General features: G+C 41.9%; 1 protein-coding gene across 2 annotated transcripts in view; it reads left to right on the top strand.

Moving 5' to 3' along the window:
* The window catches only part of LOC144729028 (integrin alpha-9-like), a 43436-nt gene extending 26630 nt beyond the window's left edge, over positions 1-16806 (top strand). For both annotated transcript variants that reach the window (XM_078608863.1, XM_078608869.1), the window contains 8 exons: positions 1832-1921; positions 2527-2620; positions 3069-3176; positions 5794-5922; positions 6439-6555; positions 7752-7838; positions 10331-10450; positions 11954-16806. In XM_078608863.1, the coding sequence (XP_078464989.1) occupies positions 1832-1921; positions 2527-2620; positions 3069-3176; positions 5794-5922; positions 6439-6555; positions 7752-7838; positions 10331-10450; positions 11954-12013 (805 nt within the window). In that variant the 3' untranslated portion in view covers positions 12014-16806. The remainder of the gene's footprint in view (positions 1-1831; positions 1922-2526; positions 2621-3068; positions 3177-5793; positions 5923-6438; positions 6556-7751; positions 7839-10330; positions 10451-11953) is intronic.
* The last annotated feature ends 386 nt before the right edge of the window (positions 16807-17192 follow it).

Raw genomic sequence — 17192 nt, 5'->3', positions numbered from 1 at the left:
GTGTCTATTTGGTGTTTAAACATCTTAACACCGTCAGTATTATTGCCAGAAAGGGTAAATAAAGCCCGTTCTTCTTAAGTCGATGAGCGTGAATCGCCACAGTTGTGCAGGCAGGGATTTATTTCTCATTGAATATTTTCAACATCATGGTGGGGTTTTGACTTTAAACTTTCGTGACTGCAGAAATTCATATGCTTGGTTCATTCGGTAAAGTCACGTAGATAGAAAATAGAATAAAAATAAATGAGAATAAAATTAGAGATCGCAACACAAGCGGTCTTCATCAGGCGATCGAAACGTCGTGGGTTTTTTGCTTTGATTATTTTCAATTTAATTTTAGAAAATGTTATTTCATTTAATTTTTTCTTTATTTTATTTCTATCTACGTGACTTTACCGAAAGAACCAAGAATATAGCAGGGTCGGGGTGCGGGGGAGGATATTTTCTGGAGCTTAGCCCCAGGGAGCTGTAACTGAACCGAAGCAGACAAATCTCCCGATTTGCTCTTTTATATATTACACGAACTTACCCACGTTTACTGAGCATTGTGAAAGTTATGCAAACAGTAATTGCACTGAATATCAGACCCCCTCCAACAACAACATCTATATAGTAGATAAATTGAACCAAACTTGAGCTGTTTACCAAACATACAATTGATACCTTGGTAATTGCATTGTGTCTAATTTTATTGTAAGCATGGAGATGTATAATAGTGTTATATTCAGGTCCTCTCTATTATCAGGATCGGTAGAAGGGAGTTGATTTATGGACAATACTGTTAATGTAACTTAATGATTCTCTCTTCAAAATAAATTAGACATTAACAAAAGTACGACGGTTAATGATCTGGCACAATAAATTGTATTTGTCCTGCACAAGGGTGACACACAATCATACTTACCGCTCTCCTGCCTACGGGAATGAATAATGAGGGCATAAATAAACGTAATATATCATATTATATTTAAATACTAATATATAACACATTATATCAATAGAATTTGGATTTATAGAGCATGTACATGCAAGTGCATGTTAAGGCACTAGACACAAAGCAGGATTTGTGCATCACGGGGATGAAAGGGATGTGTTTACGTTTTTCAAATAATGTCCGGTTGTAGTCACTTTACAGATGTCATGCAGTCCGTTTTAGGCAGAAGAAGGTCTGACTTGAACAGGAGCAGGGAGCTGGTGGCACGGATGGTTGGGGGTGAGAATACTAAACTTTGAGGGTAGCAGCAGAGAATTAGTGACTTCCCATTGAGCGTAGGATGGTTGAGAGCTTTTGCCAACAGCGCTTGTTTGCTGCTGCAGAGAACACATTGAGGCGAGTAGAGTAAGGTGAGAGGGCAAACGTAGGGAGGGGACGAGTCCATGGAGTTCATCTTCTTGGTTCTTTCGGTAAAGTCACGTAGAAGGGAAATAATAAAATAATAAAAAATAAAACATGATAAAATAATTCTCACGACGTTTTATTTTATTATGTTATATTTTTATTATTTTTATTCTACGTGACTTTACCGAAAGAACCAAGAAGATGAATCCCTGCAGTCACAAAAGCTTTAAATCGAAAAGAGTCCATGGAGGTTAATTGACCATACTTCGCCAGTGATCGGCTGGTGAGAAAAGGGCCCAGGACCAATTCAGAAATCGCTTGTGACTCATGTGAGCTTTGGTCAGGTATGAAACTCAGGTCGATTATGACTTCTAACTATTACTGACCATGCTCAACTTGAGATCTAAGGGAGTTTTTTTCGTCCTAGTCCTGTTTTATAAGAAACTGAGACGTGGCATTGAATGGGCTGTGGTTGTTCTGCTTTGAATGCAGTGAGACTCCTGAAGCAGACTCCACCCTAGAGGACAATTACAAGAAGGCTGTGGTCCACGTTACCAATGCAGCTACAGCGATCATCAATGGGTAAGAATTATAACCTCTGAAGAAATGCCCTGCGACTAATCCACGTCACTTACCATTAGCACAGAACTCTAATGCCCTAAGAACTGAAAAATGAATGAAAAAAATTTGTACCATAAATTTTGGATATCAACAGTGGTTATGCTTTGGATAGACCATAGCAATGGGACTATTTAATTTTCAGCACTGCTGTATGGCTGCAATTAAACATTAGCTATGCCCAACAATAAGGATATTCCAAAATGTCTATTCTCTAAACTGTGAGAGATGTTAACTATCCCGACCCTGACACCTGTATATTTGGAGTTTACATGTTTTTCCCGTGGTCGCGTGGAGTTTTCTCCAAGTCCTCCGGTTTTTCCTTCCAAATTTAGAAGCAACGTGCTGTTTAGAGTATTTGGCTGCTATAAATTTACCCATGATAAGCCACGTACTTGAGCTATCGCTTGTGGCCAAGTCGCTGCAGAGAAAAAAACTATAGAGCTCAGTGGACCTTACCTGGTAAAACAAAGTTTAGTTCTAGATTTATTTTAGCGAATTAAAATACTCGACATCATTTATTCCAAACACACTGTGGATCTCATGACTTTGTGTTTGTTTGTTTGTAGAACGGTGTCTCCAGCGTTATTTTACTTTGGCAAAGCTGCCAAGGGGGACCAAACCTCAGAGTGCTTGCAACAGACGGTCATCTTTTCAATAAAGGTGAGTTTCCTCTAAACCCTGATAGCAGGTATCCCAACCCACACGCCTGTCTGCTGACCGTCCATCAATGTGTGCATTCCTTCTTATTAGTGAATGTTATAATTCTGTCCGCTTCATGTTATCTTCCCAAGCCTTTACCCAAGTGTATTAAATTTTAAAGTGGCCATTGTTTGCGCAGGAAGACACCGACTTTTTTTTTTGACTTTCATCAACGTCTCTTCTTCCCACCACTTCTCCTCTCTCCCTTGTTCCTCTTTGTCATCTCTCACGCTTCAACCAAGTTGGCATCTCCCCCCCCAGCCTGTGGGATAGGGTGAAAAAAAAAAGTCTCACTGATTTTCACGCATCCCTCGTCCATATTATCCTCATTATGTCCATGACCCTGGCTGTGTTTGCCCCAGCTGGTGCTTCACTATCGTCAACAAACTGATGTTTTCCCCTGTTGGAGGTGACGAATATGGGTCCCAGCAGAGTGCGTGCGGCCTGGGTGCAGCTCCTGGTCCCTGGGCAAGTGTCGAGCAACACTCCCAAGCTGTTCTCTGTACTGGAGACCAAGGTGCACACGAAATACACCACTTCCTCTCACCTTCTCCTCTGCCCAATTATACACGTATATGAAATGCCTTGCCTCTCTAGATATGAAGAACACCTTTTGATTCGATAATTTGCCGATGAGTGCTAAAATCGCCGAGCCAGCATGGAAGAATGGGTCAAAATAGCCTCTTGGGTTACTCTCTAAAGTGCCCTATAGCAGAGGCCCTTTCTGGCAGCAGTAGCGTGAGGAATAAATTGTGGGGTGGCATCTTTACTTTCGGCAATTCTCAGTCAGATAGCACGGATGACTGAGGTTTATTCTGGGATATTATTGTATAAAGGCGGGTGAGATATCCTGGTGAATGCATAAAGAGTCTCGCGATTATGTACTATACTATACAAAGCGACACTGTTGACATTATTACATTGGATTATGCATTGCTCGAATGAAGCATTGGACGCGACAAAAGTCACCATTGTCAAACATCCCATGCCCAAGTATCCATTTGTATGTTTAAATGTTAAACTGTTTTCGCATCGTATGTAGCCAACCGTGCGAATCGGAGGTGCAGGCAAATGAATGTACATTATACTTGGCTATGTCTACTCATTATTGTTGTCACCCGTTGTGATGTTAAGCTCAACTTCACAAAAAAATGTAGCAACAACACGTTATTATAACTTGTGCAATGCATGCCATCGTTGGCCCCATTAATATTCTCACTGATTTACATTTACATGCACACTTCCGAAGGGTACCAGAGCCACTGGGATGTATAAGTGAATGAATAATGGAGAGGCAGCGTTCGTGTGATTGTGTTCCCTTTCTGGATGGGCCATACCCGTGTCAGAGCTGCGGGTTAAAGGCATTGACTGCGCAAAATTAGCGCAAGTCATTCTCACAATTATTTAATAAATGTTTCATTTCTTGTGGATTAAAGGTGAAGGGATTAATATCACACTCATTTAATATTAAAATATGTGCTCTTGTAAAATCTTGCAGATAAGCTAATTTGATAAGGAGAAAGAATTATCGCTGGCGAATATACTCTTGGGATAATATATAACCTGTTTAATTCGATGCAAATGAGAATGTTTATCTACTCTTAACATTCACTGATGGGTGTGCTGAACTGTCTCTTGACATTTATATATTATGATAAAAATATCTTCATTGTTGAAAAGAAGGGGAAATAGACAATTTTGTGGACTGAGAGCCGTCCATGGGAAGATTTCCCAAGACAATTTTTTTCAACAAGGTAAACATGGAGGGTGGCATTTACTTATGTGAAATGCATCAGCATGGCATATCTATTTATAAAAAAATAAATGTCAGAGTACAGTGGAGTTTTTTCGGTAAAGTCACGTAGAAGGGAAGTAATAAAATAATAAAAATAAAACATAATAAAACAAAACCAGGTCTGTCGAGGCGACAGCGTCTGAATGAGACGCTGTCGCCTCGACAGACCTGGTTTTCACCTGAGGGCGGCTGCTTGCATTGTGGCCGAAACGTCGTGAGAATTTTTTTATTATGTTTTATTATTGTATTACTTCCCTTATACGTGACTTTACCGAAAGAACCAAGAAGATGAATCCCTGCAGTCACGAAAGCTTTAAATCGAAAAATACAGTGGAGTTATATATTACACTGCCACTTTAATACCGATATCTTCCTCCACGTGACACAATCGTTCATTAAAATCAACGAACATCACGTGTCAGTGAGGCTTGTTGTATAGTTGATGAGACCTGTTTTAAATGTCGTTTTTTTTGCTGGAATTTTAAACTTTTTTTTAATAAACATTCCTAGAAACTTGTTTCATTATAATAATAACACTGTGTAACAAAAACAAATTGTTCCTGGGTAGTAATGTTATTTCCTCATTGTTTATGCCTCAAAATTACAGAAAATGGCTATTATTCCCCACAAACTTGGTTTTTGTGACCAGGACAGTGATATTTTGAAATGTACCTATTTTCAATGGGAAAACGTGGTGTGCATTTGTGTCATTGCTTCATATAAAGTCCTGGTCACAAAAGCACAGTTTGTGGGGAATAATAGCCATATTCTAAACTTTTTAGGCATAACCAATTAAAAAAGAACACTTACTATCCAGGGGAAAAAATTGTGTTACATAGTGTAATTTACTAAATCTTGCTTAGAACTAGAAAGACATATCTGGGAGTGATCGCTAACGTGTAGGTTTATGGATAAATGCACAAGCACACGAGGAGTAAGTCATACTAATACTATCCAGTTTCCTCCTACAATACTAACCACTCGATAATCAATACCTGTACAGTTCTAGTAAAAGAGGAGTAACACACACAAACATACAATGGGGGTAACACACAAGGCTTCTAACAGAGAGATGGAAGGATCAATTTCTGTACTCCCATTATCTGTCCACCTCACAGCCCAAGCCGACAACACCTCTGTCATTCTCAGGCAGCCTCCCATCCAGTCGCTAACCAGGGTTAAACATGCATAGCGTCTGAGTAACGATCCAATCGCGTGCATTCGTGGTGATTTGGTTGTCGGCTTGTGGAGTGGAAAACGACTGTTTCAGTGTTAAAAATAAAATACCTCGGATCCAAGTGTTTTATTGTAAGTAAACACCTGTGCTTTCTCTTCGCAGGTAGGAGGCCAGGCAGCCGATTGTGTAATTGACGGTGCAGCTGAAAATTGTCACCACCCGGATGTGAAAAGCAACCCTGGATTTTTTCAAAACTTGTTCAACATCATCAATTCGAAGCACCTGAAAGTGGTGAGTAAAATGACCATCAAATAGTTGTCCAGGGCAAACAGAACTCCTCTTTAAAAATAGTCCGAGTCTGCAGCCTGCTGTAATGGAATGCTAAAGATCATGTCACATTGTTTTGAAGGCGATGCTGTGGCAGAGCATGCAACTCACACGTGGAAACTTGAGAATAAAAATTTGTTGATTGACCCGTTATCCCTCCAGGGTTTATAAAACGAGTTGCGGTTCCGTGTCAAGTTAAGAGTGGGTTTGCTTAGGAATGGCAGAATTTCTACCAATGGCTTATGGCCACCGTCATAGAGGAACATCGCCTCTTTGCTCTTTTGAACGTGGAGGTACATTGAATTGACTTTTCGTAATTTATGTTATCCTGGTTCTCCTTTGCAAATTTGAATATCAATGATAGATAGATAGATATATATAAATAAAATATCATATGATTGATTGATGCGCAATAAATGGAAAAGGATTTTCAAATGTACGTGCTGTATAAAGTGTGCTCCTCCGTGACTTGCCTTGTAGACATGCGGTGGCATGGCCAGGTGTGTGAACATCACCTGCCCGCTCGGCAGCTTGCACAAGGGGAGTGTTCGTGATGTGGACATCAGGACCTTGCTGGACACACGCGTGCTGGAAATGGTGAGAAATGGACTTCATTTAAACACGAATTTATTGTGGTTACTCAGGCTCATGTCAGCACTTCCCAATGTCCATTATTTTGGTTGAGCTCAAGTGCCATTAATTTAAGGTTTTTTACATGTTTTTAAAGCTTTCCTTACAAAACTAAAGCACAGTTTTTTTAGAAAGACCTAAGTGTGAGCTAATACGTTTATTTCTATATCAACACAAGTTGCTCAGCTTTGAAATTCCTTGTTTTAGATGGGAAACTGAACAGTGTTATACCTCAACATAATGCCAGATCCTCATCGAATGTTTCGTGTCATTAAATGCAGTTTTCGTGGAAGACCTTGATTTCCAGTTAACCCTCCTTTTCCATCCAAGAATGAACTCTAACCAGAACACCAACTAGACACAGGGAAGCACTCATCATCATTGATGGCCATCAATGCATTCAGGGTGATTTGGTTGTCGGCTTGTGGAGTGCAAAGATGCGTTTAGAAGATCTGGCTTCTGTACATTTACACACGATAAGCCACTTCGTGGAGCTATCAATTGTGGCCAGGTCGCTAATGAAAAATATAGCCCAGTGGGCTTTATCTAGTACAATAAAAAAAATAGCTCATAGTTTAGTTGAGATGGAAATTCCACGCAGTGAATGATGAAGGTCAGCCTCTCCATAGAGAGACCACGGCTGTCTCCCTTTAATCGACCACGGGGGGTGGTGGCCGCGTTGACCACGGACTGAAAATCAAATTCACTACCTCGTGGGCAGCGAGTGCTTTTTTTTTACAATAGAACCTCCCCCTACTGTAATTTTAATCCCATCCTTAACCCTAACCGTAACCTAAATCTCACTCCAAACCCTCATCATAATTCTAACACCAAATCTATCGGTCTTTTTTTTTTACTCCCCGCCACCTTCATCATTAATGACCATCACTCGCAAACATTTACTTTGCAGCCAGACATTTATTTAAAAAAACATTCCCAGAGGGTCCGGCATTAGCTTTGATGTCCGGCAGTATTTTGTTTGTGACAACCCCTGGGTCCCGTCGTAGCCGGGGGGAACCTTTCTGCCGTTATTGAGCGCCTGTCCCTTGAGCCGCCGCTGCCTCTGCCACCGCCGCCGCCGCTGCTGCGGCTGCTGCTGCTGCAGCTGCGGCTGCTGCTGCTGCTGCTGTCCGTGATGGCTCCCTGTGCGCGCGTGCTGTCAGGACCGTGCGGCGTGGGTGCAGCTCGACGCAGAGGCGAGCGTCACGCTGCACGGAGTCGCCCCAGACGGCGGGCCCACACGCACCACGGTCAGCACGCGCACGCTCCGCGCTGCTTAATTGGATTTGCTCCGTCAATCTCCGCACTAAATTACCCCGCGATGCAATAAAGTGCCGCGAAATGTCCTGGTGGCGCGGCGTGCGTGTTTGCGCGTGATTGCATGTATGCACGGTGGTGGAGAGCACCTGTTAAAGCCAGCGTGACTCTTGGTCTAATAGTCTCCCCCTTGCATCCTACTGAAAAGGGGGGAGGGCGGGCTGGGATATGTCTTGTGTTTCTGAGTGTGCGCACGTATGTCTGGGTGTCCGAACACTTACGCAGTTTTACCATTATTCCGAGGAGAGTCACACATCACAATTTGGCATGCTCATGAGAAGTGTTTTGAAACTATATTAATTTAAGATCATAATTTCAGAATTAAACATCATCGGCAGTTGTGACAGAATATACAGCTAAGCACAGGCAGGTGCTGTCTCTACATTTTGGAGCCAGGATACCGTCCCCCCCTGAATAAAACTACCTCATTCAAATGGTGCCCAGACAATGTATAACCTAATCACTCATGAGTGCTTCCACAGCACGAAGTAAATACAATTACATCTGCCCCATGGATAATTCAATTTCTGGCACAAATTTACATTTTGGTACAAAGGCCAGTTTTTTTCTGTAGAAAAGGCTGTAATTCTGTTAGTCATTGTGCATGTAAATGTACCGCACGGCTTGTATTTTTTTTTATTAGAAATTTCACTACCCATTTAAAAAAAAGGTAAAAATATTTTTCCTTTGCCAACTTTATGTTTACCATGTAGGCTTTCGCGACCAATATCATCCATAAGAGGTTTTTGGGTTAGATCGCATAAATATATAAATGTGTTGTTAAAACCCACCTCCACCCGACACAGCCAACTCTATGTTTTAGCGTGCCCATCACTATCACCATTCATTACTCAACAATGACAATTGTTATGGCAAGTGTTGTATTGTCATAAACGAAACTCTATCTCCAAACATGTGTCGTCGATAGGTTTAATCTGGAAATTCATGCGGGTAATATTCCTAATTTCCCTGTGATCAGCGCACGGCTCACCTCTCTGTCAATGCCGTGTGCTCCTTTGCTCCAAACAAATTGGAAAACGGTGTCAGTTTTCCACAAAGTAAGAATATCACATTATCAGGAAATTATTATCAGGGGGCTAAGATAGTATTTGTGGAGCTGAGGTTGGTTTCAAACCCACAAGGCCTGAACCCAGAAGCAATCGTGCTAATCACTGTATCACACATCTACCCCCATGATAGTATAATTTATAATAGCAGTATATTTAAGTTTTTGCAATATATTAGACTGATTAGCATAGAGAAACTTAAGAAAATCTAGCCTGATTGTTATAGAAAATCCAAAACACCTACTAGCAAAACATTTACAAAGTTATTTTAAGAAGTAGAGAAACTTTTAATAATGATATTATCTATGCATTTTTTATTTTGTTAGACCTGCAGTGAATGGAGCATGACCCTGGTACTCATGTGAACTATTATTTATACAGTCCCATTTTTAGCTGGCGGGCAGGTGTTATTACTAACTACGGTAGCTGCGTACAATATTCCGTTCATTGACTCTTGATACAATGTACGATTATTGCACACTCGTGATTATAGGAGTTGCGCATTTATAAATGTACTTACTTATATGTGGTGAAGATGGTAGCACCCTTGCGCAACTCTACATTATACAACAACGTATAATGTTCCCTGAGATCGCAAAGACAATTCAAATTGACCTAATAATGAACCTGCACAACATTTATAAACGAGTGGAACAGCTGCAATGAGGATGTGAGCATGCTTACGATGATGAGAGGAGGAGTGGTGGGCCATTTGATGATGCTTTAACTCAAGGCAACTCTCCGTACTCACAATAACGGTACTGTGGAACAAGCTTGGATTTAATGTTCTGGCACACCCAACGTACATCCCAGAACTAGCCACTTCAAGTTTATATCTTTGCGAAACCGCCGAATCAAACTTAAGGTGGAAGGTTGTTTGACGGTCTTGGTACAGTCTTGGGTTAAGGACCAGCCAAAAGAATGAGGGTAACTTGTTTCAGAAGAGGCAATGTTGTTTCATATGTCTCAATGGGTTTATGTCATTTACTGGTGGAAAAAAAGGTTACACACATTCAATATGCTTCTCAGCTGTAAAAAGTCATCTGTTTGTCCTGTTGGCACTCGCTGTTATCTAAAAATGGACTTTCATTTCTTTGCTGTAGTTATTCAAACACCCCCATAATTAGTGATGTTCGCATTGTCTGTGTGCAACTCGATCATTAATTTACAGAAACAAAGATTTAACGATTTTGAAAAGGAAAAGACTTTAAGGAGCATTCCTGCAATTGGAGTAATTCACTGCTTGAATGCAAAAGCAGAGCACTTGATGATTCGCACCACTTAGTGTCGGCGTTGTTTGCGGAGGTAAATGACCCTCCTTGGTTTAGACATTCGCGTGGACTTGGTTGGTTCTGCAGGTCACCGCGGACGCCAAGTACGAGCTGCGAGAAGCGGTCGACGTTGTGACGTGGAGCGTTGTGCTCAGCTCTCTGGCAGGGGTGCTCGTGCTCAGCGCCATCACGTTCGTTCTCTGGAAGGTACGCTCGCAGCTCGCAGCACCACCTGTCACACGTCATGCAGAGCGCAAGGTGCACGCCAGAGGTCGCAACCGGGTACCCAATACCCGTACCCTACCCTATACCCTGCTACCCGTACCCAGCCGGGTACGGGTACGGGTAGCCGTTTGCGACCCTAGTGCGGCCGGGTACGGGTGCGGGTAGGCCGTGAGTCACTGGTGAGTAACTGTTTGTCACTCATTTCGGGTAGGGTACGGGTAGGGAACGGGTACTCATTTGCGACCCTGGTGCGGCCGGGTACGGGTACGGGTAAGGAATCAAACCCGTTTGCGTCCTCTGGTGCACGCCCACGCTGAACCCACAAAGGTGCCAACCTCGTGTCCTCTCGCAGACTCACGGAGCCAGCAAAGTAATGACGCACCGGCTGCAAAATCACCCGCTTTGAATCGTCTCCATAATTAGGGCAGCGGAGTCATTGTGCGTGTAAATTATATGGAGAACGGGAATTTACTTGAAGTATAAATGTGTGGGATGGGCTGTTGGTATTCACTATCCTTCTTATGATGAAGCTACAACTGCCGTTGTGTTGATGTAGAATGTCATCGCGTGTGACATTTTAGCACATACATGGCAACTGACGGCAGGAAGGGCTTGTGGCTGTGTAGGAAGTTACAGCAGCTCTAACAATTGCCATTGTAGTTAAGTAGTCATTGTGGTTGGAGTGGACGTTGCATGCAATTATATATAGGTTCAGTATACCTGCATGTGTTGACGATTTGCATTTAGCAACATGATGTATTTTGTGATGCCACATTTGTAGATCACATATTTTAATTTTCGATTTAATCCTTTTTCAAAGTAAAACATTTTTGATGACGTTCATGTTGTATTGCTAATCCACATTCTAACATACTATTGTCGCGAGCGAATAACGTGTTCAACCAGTGCACATTACAGAAGCATGGGAAGGTACATGATGGGATATATACTTAGAAACTGAAAGAAGAACATCTGGACCAGGGAACGAATAAGAATAATATTGTTTGCTAAGAAAAGTAAGTGGACTTAGGCAGGCCTTGTCGCAGGTTGGAAATATGACAGTGATCACGAATAATGACAGAATGGGAGTGAAGTGAAGGATCATACCAGAAGAGGATAATCACGGCAGATATGCAGGAAAGAGATGGATTGTGGGACTTTGAGACCATGACAGATGGTGATGGTATGGTTATCCTTTATCCAGCAGTTGATAGAACATGGTTGATGATTATGCCTTGGTCCACAGATCTGATGGTATTACAAGTGACATTGAAATTTAAATACTGTATTTGTGTTCAGTTTTCATGTTCAAAGAATGTATCTGCTTCTGCACTCATCCAGTCATGAATGAATCTTTGATAAATCCATAGATACTGTCACTTTCGGCACTTATTAAGAAGACTCGTACATATTTGCACAGTGTACGGTGTAAGAAATATTGCTCACTTGGTAGAGTTGCTGACTCTCCTGTGTCTGTCCCTGTAGGTTGGCTTCTGCAAACGAACGATTCCAGTGGGAAAGCCTCGCCGGAGAAACGCCTACTGAGTGGGAGAATTGTGAATCCATCACACTGCAGGAGGCGCCGAAGGCGAGGTGTTAACTACCTCGCCTGGTATGCAGGATGGTCGTGGGTTCGATCCCGACCGTCACACCCGTATATTTGGAGTGTGCATGTCTCTCCCCCTGTGGTCGTGTGGATTTCTTCTCTGGGTCCTCCGGAATTTTCGTTCCACATTTCGAATCAATATGAGTTTAGAGTATTTGGCTGCTATAAATGTCCATGTAATAAGTCACTTCGTTGAGCTGTCATTTGTGGCCAGGTCGCTTTTGAAAGAGAGCTAGAAAACTCAGTAGGCCTTACCTGTTAAATAAAAAAAGTTTAGTTTATACACCAGAGCTGTCAAGTATGGAGATGGTCAATGCATGACACTGGCAAGCGGGGGGTGGAGGGAGAGCATTAGATTTGCCAGCCTCACAGACGGCTGGGTAGCATAGAGGTGACAGAGCAAAAGCTGGCACCGCTGAAATCCTGGGCGTTAAAATTTGGCCAGATGCCCGTGATTAAACCCGGTTCTGAAGTGCAGCGAGTTGATGGGCTCTGTCCAGTCTCCAATGTCTGTGCAAAAAAAATTATAAATCCATAACTTTATACCTACGTGACTTTACCGAAAGAACCAAAGAGTATGGATTCATGCAGTCACGAAAGCTTCATATCAAGATTTATACACGAGTTGAGACTTAATTTGGTTAGATTTCAGTCGTAATAATAAAACAAATCTCAGCCTCACCGTCATGCGACGAACATTTGTCTCTGTCGAAAGGCGGGTGCAAAAGTGTTGCCTGCTTGTGCGGATACAAGGTCACTTTAAGAAATTTCAGAAGCAGTTCTGTGGTCCGTCCTTCCGCTGACTGTTCTCCTCCCGCGGTGTGACTCCCTGCCCTGCCATGCGAAATTTCTGAATGCATTCTTATTTATCTCGTGACGTTGATAGGACAATCGGGATCAAACAGTGGGAAGAGACAAAAAAGATTGGCTTGTCTCCACGTGACTGCCAGTTTAAATGTCACAAACAACGAGGAGGAAGAGTGATGCCATCATAGTTTCGTAAACTTAATTGGCCAGTAGTTGCCACCAGCTTAGGGGTAGGGGTCGAGAGAGGATGCTGTCATAGCATTGCAGGCAAACAGAAAATTTGGTCGTTCCTTCTGTAATTTCATCTCAGGAATGTGCGAGCTATGATGTCAGCGTGAGAATGTGAGGAAGCCTCCCAATATTGTACACGAGTGTCATACCAACGCACAATATTTGAGTGCTCTGATGCATACACACACATGTACATATACCAAGCAAGTATTGATTCGCCCCTCTCCACCGAGACCCAATTAATTTTCACTAACTAATCCAGCCCAAAATTCTATTAAAGAATCGATTTATGTTTGTCTCCTTTTTTTGCAATTCCATTTTGTATTGATTTAGTTCTTTCTACCTGGTGTATACAGTTGTATCCTCTTCATTAGTCTCAGTAGTGTTGACATATACTTTGCATGAGTTGTAAATAGTCGATTTTCACATGCATGATTCGATACGTGTATAATGGACAGATGAATCCATTTCAATTAAAGAAGAACTGATTAATCAATTCATCACTACATGCCTAGCATACGCACTCTAAACATCTACACACACCTATTTCATACATATTAATTACAAATGCATATATCAGTTTAAACCAAGAATTCCATACTCGGGTTATCATTACAACCAATGGACCTACCACCACATTTGTATTTGCAAAAATCTGATGGAAATGCGAAATGTTGTTGGTTTAGTCTCAAAACGTATTACAAAACACGTTTTACAAGGGATCTGCTTGTACAAATAACTAGCAGCATGTTTTTCCATGGGATAATATTTACGCTACACCTTCATTGACCTTCATTGTTATTTCACGTGCCTTCTTCTCTGACATTCCAGCTGGGGAAACACTTTTAATAAATTATATTACAGTGATTTTTTTATATTACAAAAAAGTGTAGACGTCCATTTTGAAATCCTGCCGTGATGTCATACAATGCTGTTGTTAGTTTTTGTTACTGGTTACATGCTGAATATACGTCATTTGAAGGCTGGTATGAAAATGTTTTTATCTGTCTAGCACGTTCATCGTTGTAAATCATACCGGATGGGTGGGTGTGTCACAGAGTCCTCCGCACACAATTAATTGGAAGGCTGCAATTTCAATTCCAGTTCAGGGGTTTGTCCAGCCCATCATTGTTGCGAGGTTGATAACAAAAATCAGTACCACTTTGTATGCTGTCAAAAGTGTCTGTCCCGTGGAGAAGCTGGCCACTGTAGTGGGAAATTTGAATCTACACCGGAAAACTCGGGGCAAAAAACGAGGAGATAAGCACTATCCTTACTTTTTATTTGTTGTATCTATGGATAAACTTGTGAATATTAAACCTGTGTCGCTTCTGAATAGTGTTTTATGGACAGACACTGTCTGTGGTAATAAAACAACAACAACAACAGTCGTTGGCCATTACCGTAGAATGTCTTGCTCACCCTTCAGAAAGACGCAAGGTGGCTTGGTAGTTTTCTGTATAAATACATATATATGGATTTGTCAGTAACATTTTATTCACTAGTTATTTTATGGTTCAACATTTCAATGCAGCAAACAAACGAAACAAACATATTTTATCATGTGCGCAGTAACATGCATTGACCACGCATGGATGTATTACTTCAGTACGTATAAAAAATGTAACCCGTAAAAACTAAGTTTTTCACTATAAATCCTTTATATGCGTGGCATCGGTTTTATTTTATTATTCATTTCTATTTTTCTTGAGTAAGAGTTTCATTTTTATCACATTGGTATTTAAATTAAATATAATTTTTTTTCCTAAAAGTGTAAAATTTTGGAAAAAATTTTCACGAAAATAAATTGTCACGCACAACGAGTCTGTGTGGAAAATGTCAGCTCGATTGGATCACGGGAAGTGGGTTAAAAAACGACCGAAAGATTTGCACGGTCGTAAGCGCGCAAGCAAGTGAACTTAATATAAAGGATTTAAAAACAGCTCCAGGTGCTGGTAATTACTTGAGAAAGTATGTTAAGCTGCATATCAACCAGGTAATTGTTTGGGTTGTTTGTTCAGACATGCAGGGAGGTGGTGGCGATAATCTGCATGGCTTGGTGAGGTGGGAGTTATTTACGTGTTTATTCTTAATTCAGTCTGATTACATGAGGGTTAATACGTGAAACGTGTAGTATTTGTCGTTGCATTATATTTTGCTTGGATTGCACGTGGCAGAGGCTGCAAGCAGATAGTGAAAATTGTGTTCTCGGTGTCGGTAATACGAAGCGATTGTGTAATAGGAAGCAGTTTTTTTTTAATCCAGCAAAACAAAATGAATGTATAATTTCCCTCAATACAGCCTTACATGTAGCTAGTATTACAAACAATGGATGGTTCGTATTTAGTGCCGACTGGGCTATATATATCTGGGTTGACAAAGCTTCTGGCTTGAAAGCTTCTTTCATGAGATTAGCCCATCCGAAACAAATCTTCGTGTCCAGCCTGAGTAAGTGCATGATTGCAGGTTAAGCTTTTTTGTTGTTGCAAACAGTCGATTGTGCTTCTTAGCGGATTTACGCAGCAAAGCGCGTGTCATGGCCTCGGGGAACGGTTGAGATGACAACAGCAGCAGCAGCTGTGTTTGTTGATGTTGTGCAACGTAGTGGGGCGTCTCTGAGAAATCCACGGAGTTCTCATTTCGCAATGCCTCTCAGCGCACGCATTCGATGTGTCCCCCATATGTGTTATAGTCCGCGTAGCTATTAACTCTCAGAACTCACGTGCGTACGTGCACACTTTAAGCTGCATAAAAACACATTAATTTGATGACATTGTCAAGTCGGGGTTTGTTTGTATCACATACTATCCAGTAGAGGTCATACACAATTCGCAGACTCGGCTTGCTATGTTGTTGAGTCGAGATTGGCCGTACGTGCAATGCGTGCATTTTGAACTTCTTTCGCACCGTACGTCGCCAACCAAGCGAATCGGAGGTGCGAAAATGTGATTCGATGGGCTACACTCGTGGTACTGTACATCAATTACTCTACGTGAGATAGAAAATAACGCTCTAATAAAATTGCTACAGGAGGTCATCGATTATCCGGCAGCTTCGGGGGGAGGTGTTGTTTCTGTTTTTTATGTCTTTTAAATTTGTCTACTATATGAAGTTGCCATAAATGAACACAAAAATAGATACAAATAAATATCCTGTAAAAAAAAAGTTACTGCATTTACTGTACCGTATTTACCACTCCAATTTCGACGACTCTGCATGGGGTGATGTGTATCGTGCAGTATTTTCATTGTTTACGTTGTATGTAGTGTATAATGTACTGTATACATGTGTAGAGACAGTGCGTGTGTGATGTGTAGACAGTGCGGGTGCAGGGACAGTGCGTGGCCTAGCGGTCACGAGTAGTAATTACAGGGGTTGATGTTAATAGAGGGCAAGTTGTGACAAGGGGGGAACCATCTGGGGAGTTCGGGAACGGGCCAGATAGTTTGAGAAAGGGGGCGTGGCCCGGGGGCGGAGTGAGGGCCACGCCGGGGATAAAAGGAGGCGAGAGGCAAGGTTCGGGGCTGCCGTGCGATCGGGGTCGACTGCGGGCCGTCGCTGTCTTTGCGTTGTCGTTGTCATTGCTGTCTTCCTGTCGTCGCTGCCTTCACGTCATCGCCACTTGCATGCCATCCCTGGCCAAGTTATATGCATGAACCGCGCTAAATAATAAATAAAGCAACCGTCTACAGTTCGTGTTCTCCGAGAGACATTACACATGTAACACTGAAATCAAGCATAGCTACTTTTTTTGTCACGCACATGGTGACAATTGTTGGACTGGTTACAGCATTTGGAGCGGTTTTGCCGTTTTTTGCGGATCGGTCCAGGAACCCCTGGATAATGTTGGAAGCCGGATAATTGATGAGCAACTGTTGTTAAGCAACTGCAAAAACAAAAATTGCTCCATGGAGGTGGCCAGGTGGCTCAGTTCAAGGTTTAGCGCGCTGAGCTGGCACCGCTGAAATCCTGGGATCTAATTGCTCAATTCGGTTGTGAGAATTCAACTTACTGGTGAGCAAAATTAAAAATTGTAGCATCAAATTCTTGTGGACGTGACAATGTAATTTGTTTAGCTAT

This window comes from Lampetra planeri, chromosome 2 (assembly GCF_965212315.1).
Source record: "Lampetra planeri chromosome 2, kcLamPlan1.2.h2, whole genome shotgun sequence".
Classification (NCBI taxonomy): domain Eukaryota; kingdom Metazoa; phylum Chordata; class Hyperoartia; order Petromyzontiformes; family Petromyzontidae; genus Lampetra; species Lampetra planeri.
Note: the sequence above shows the minus strand (reverse complement) of the source record. Positions and strands in the feature narration are given on the sequence as shown.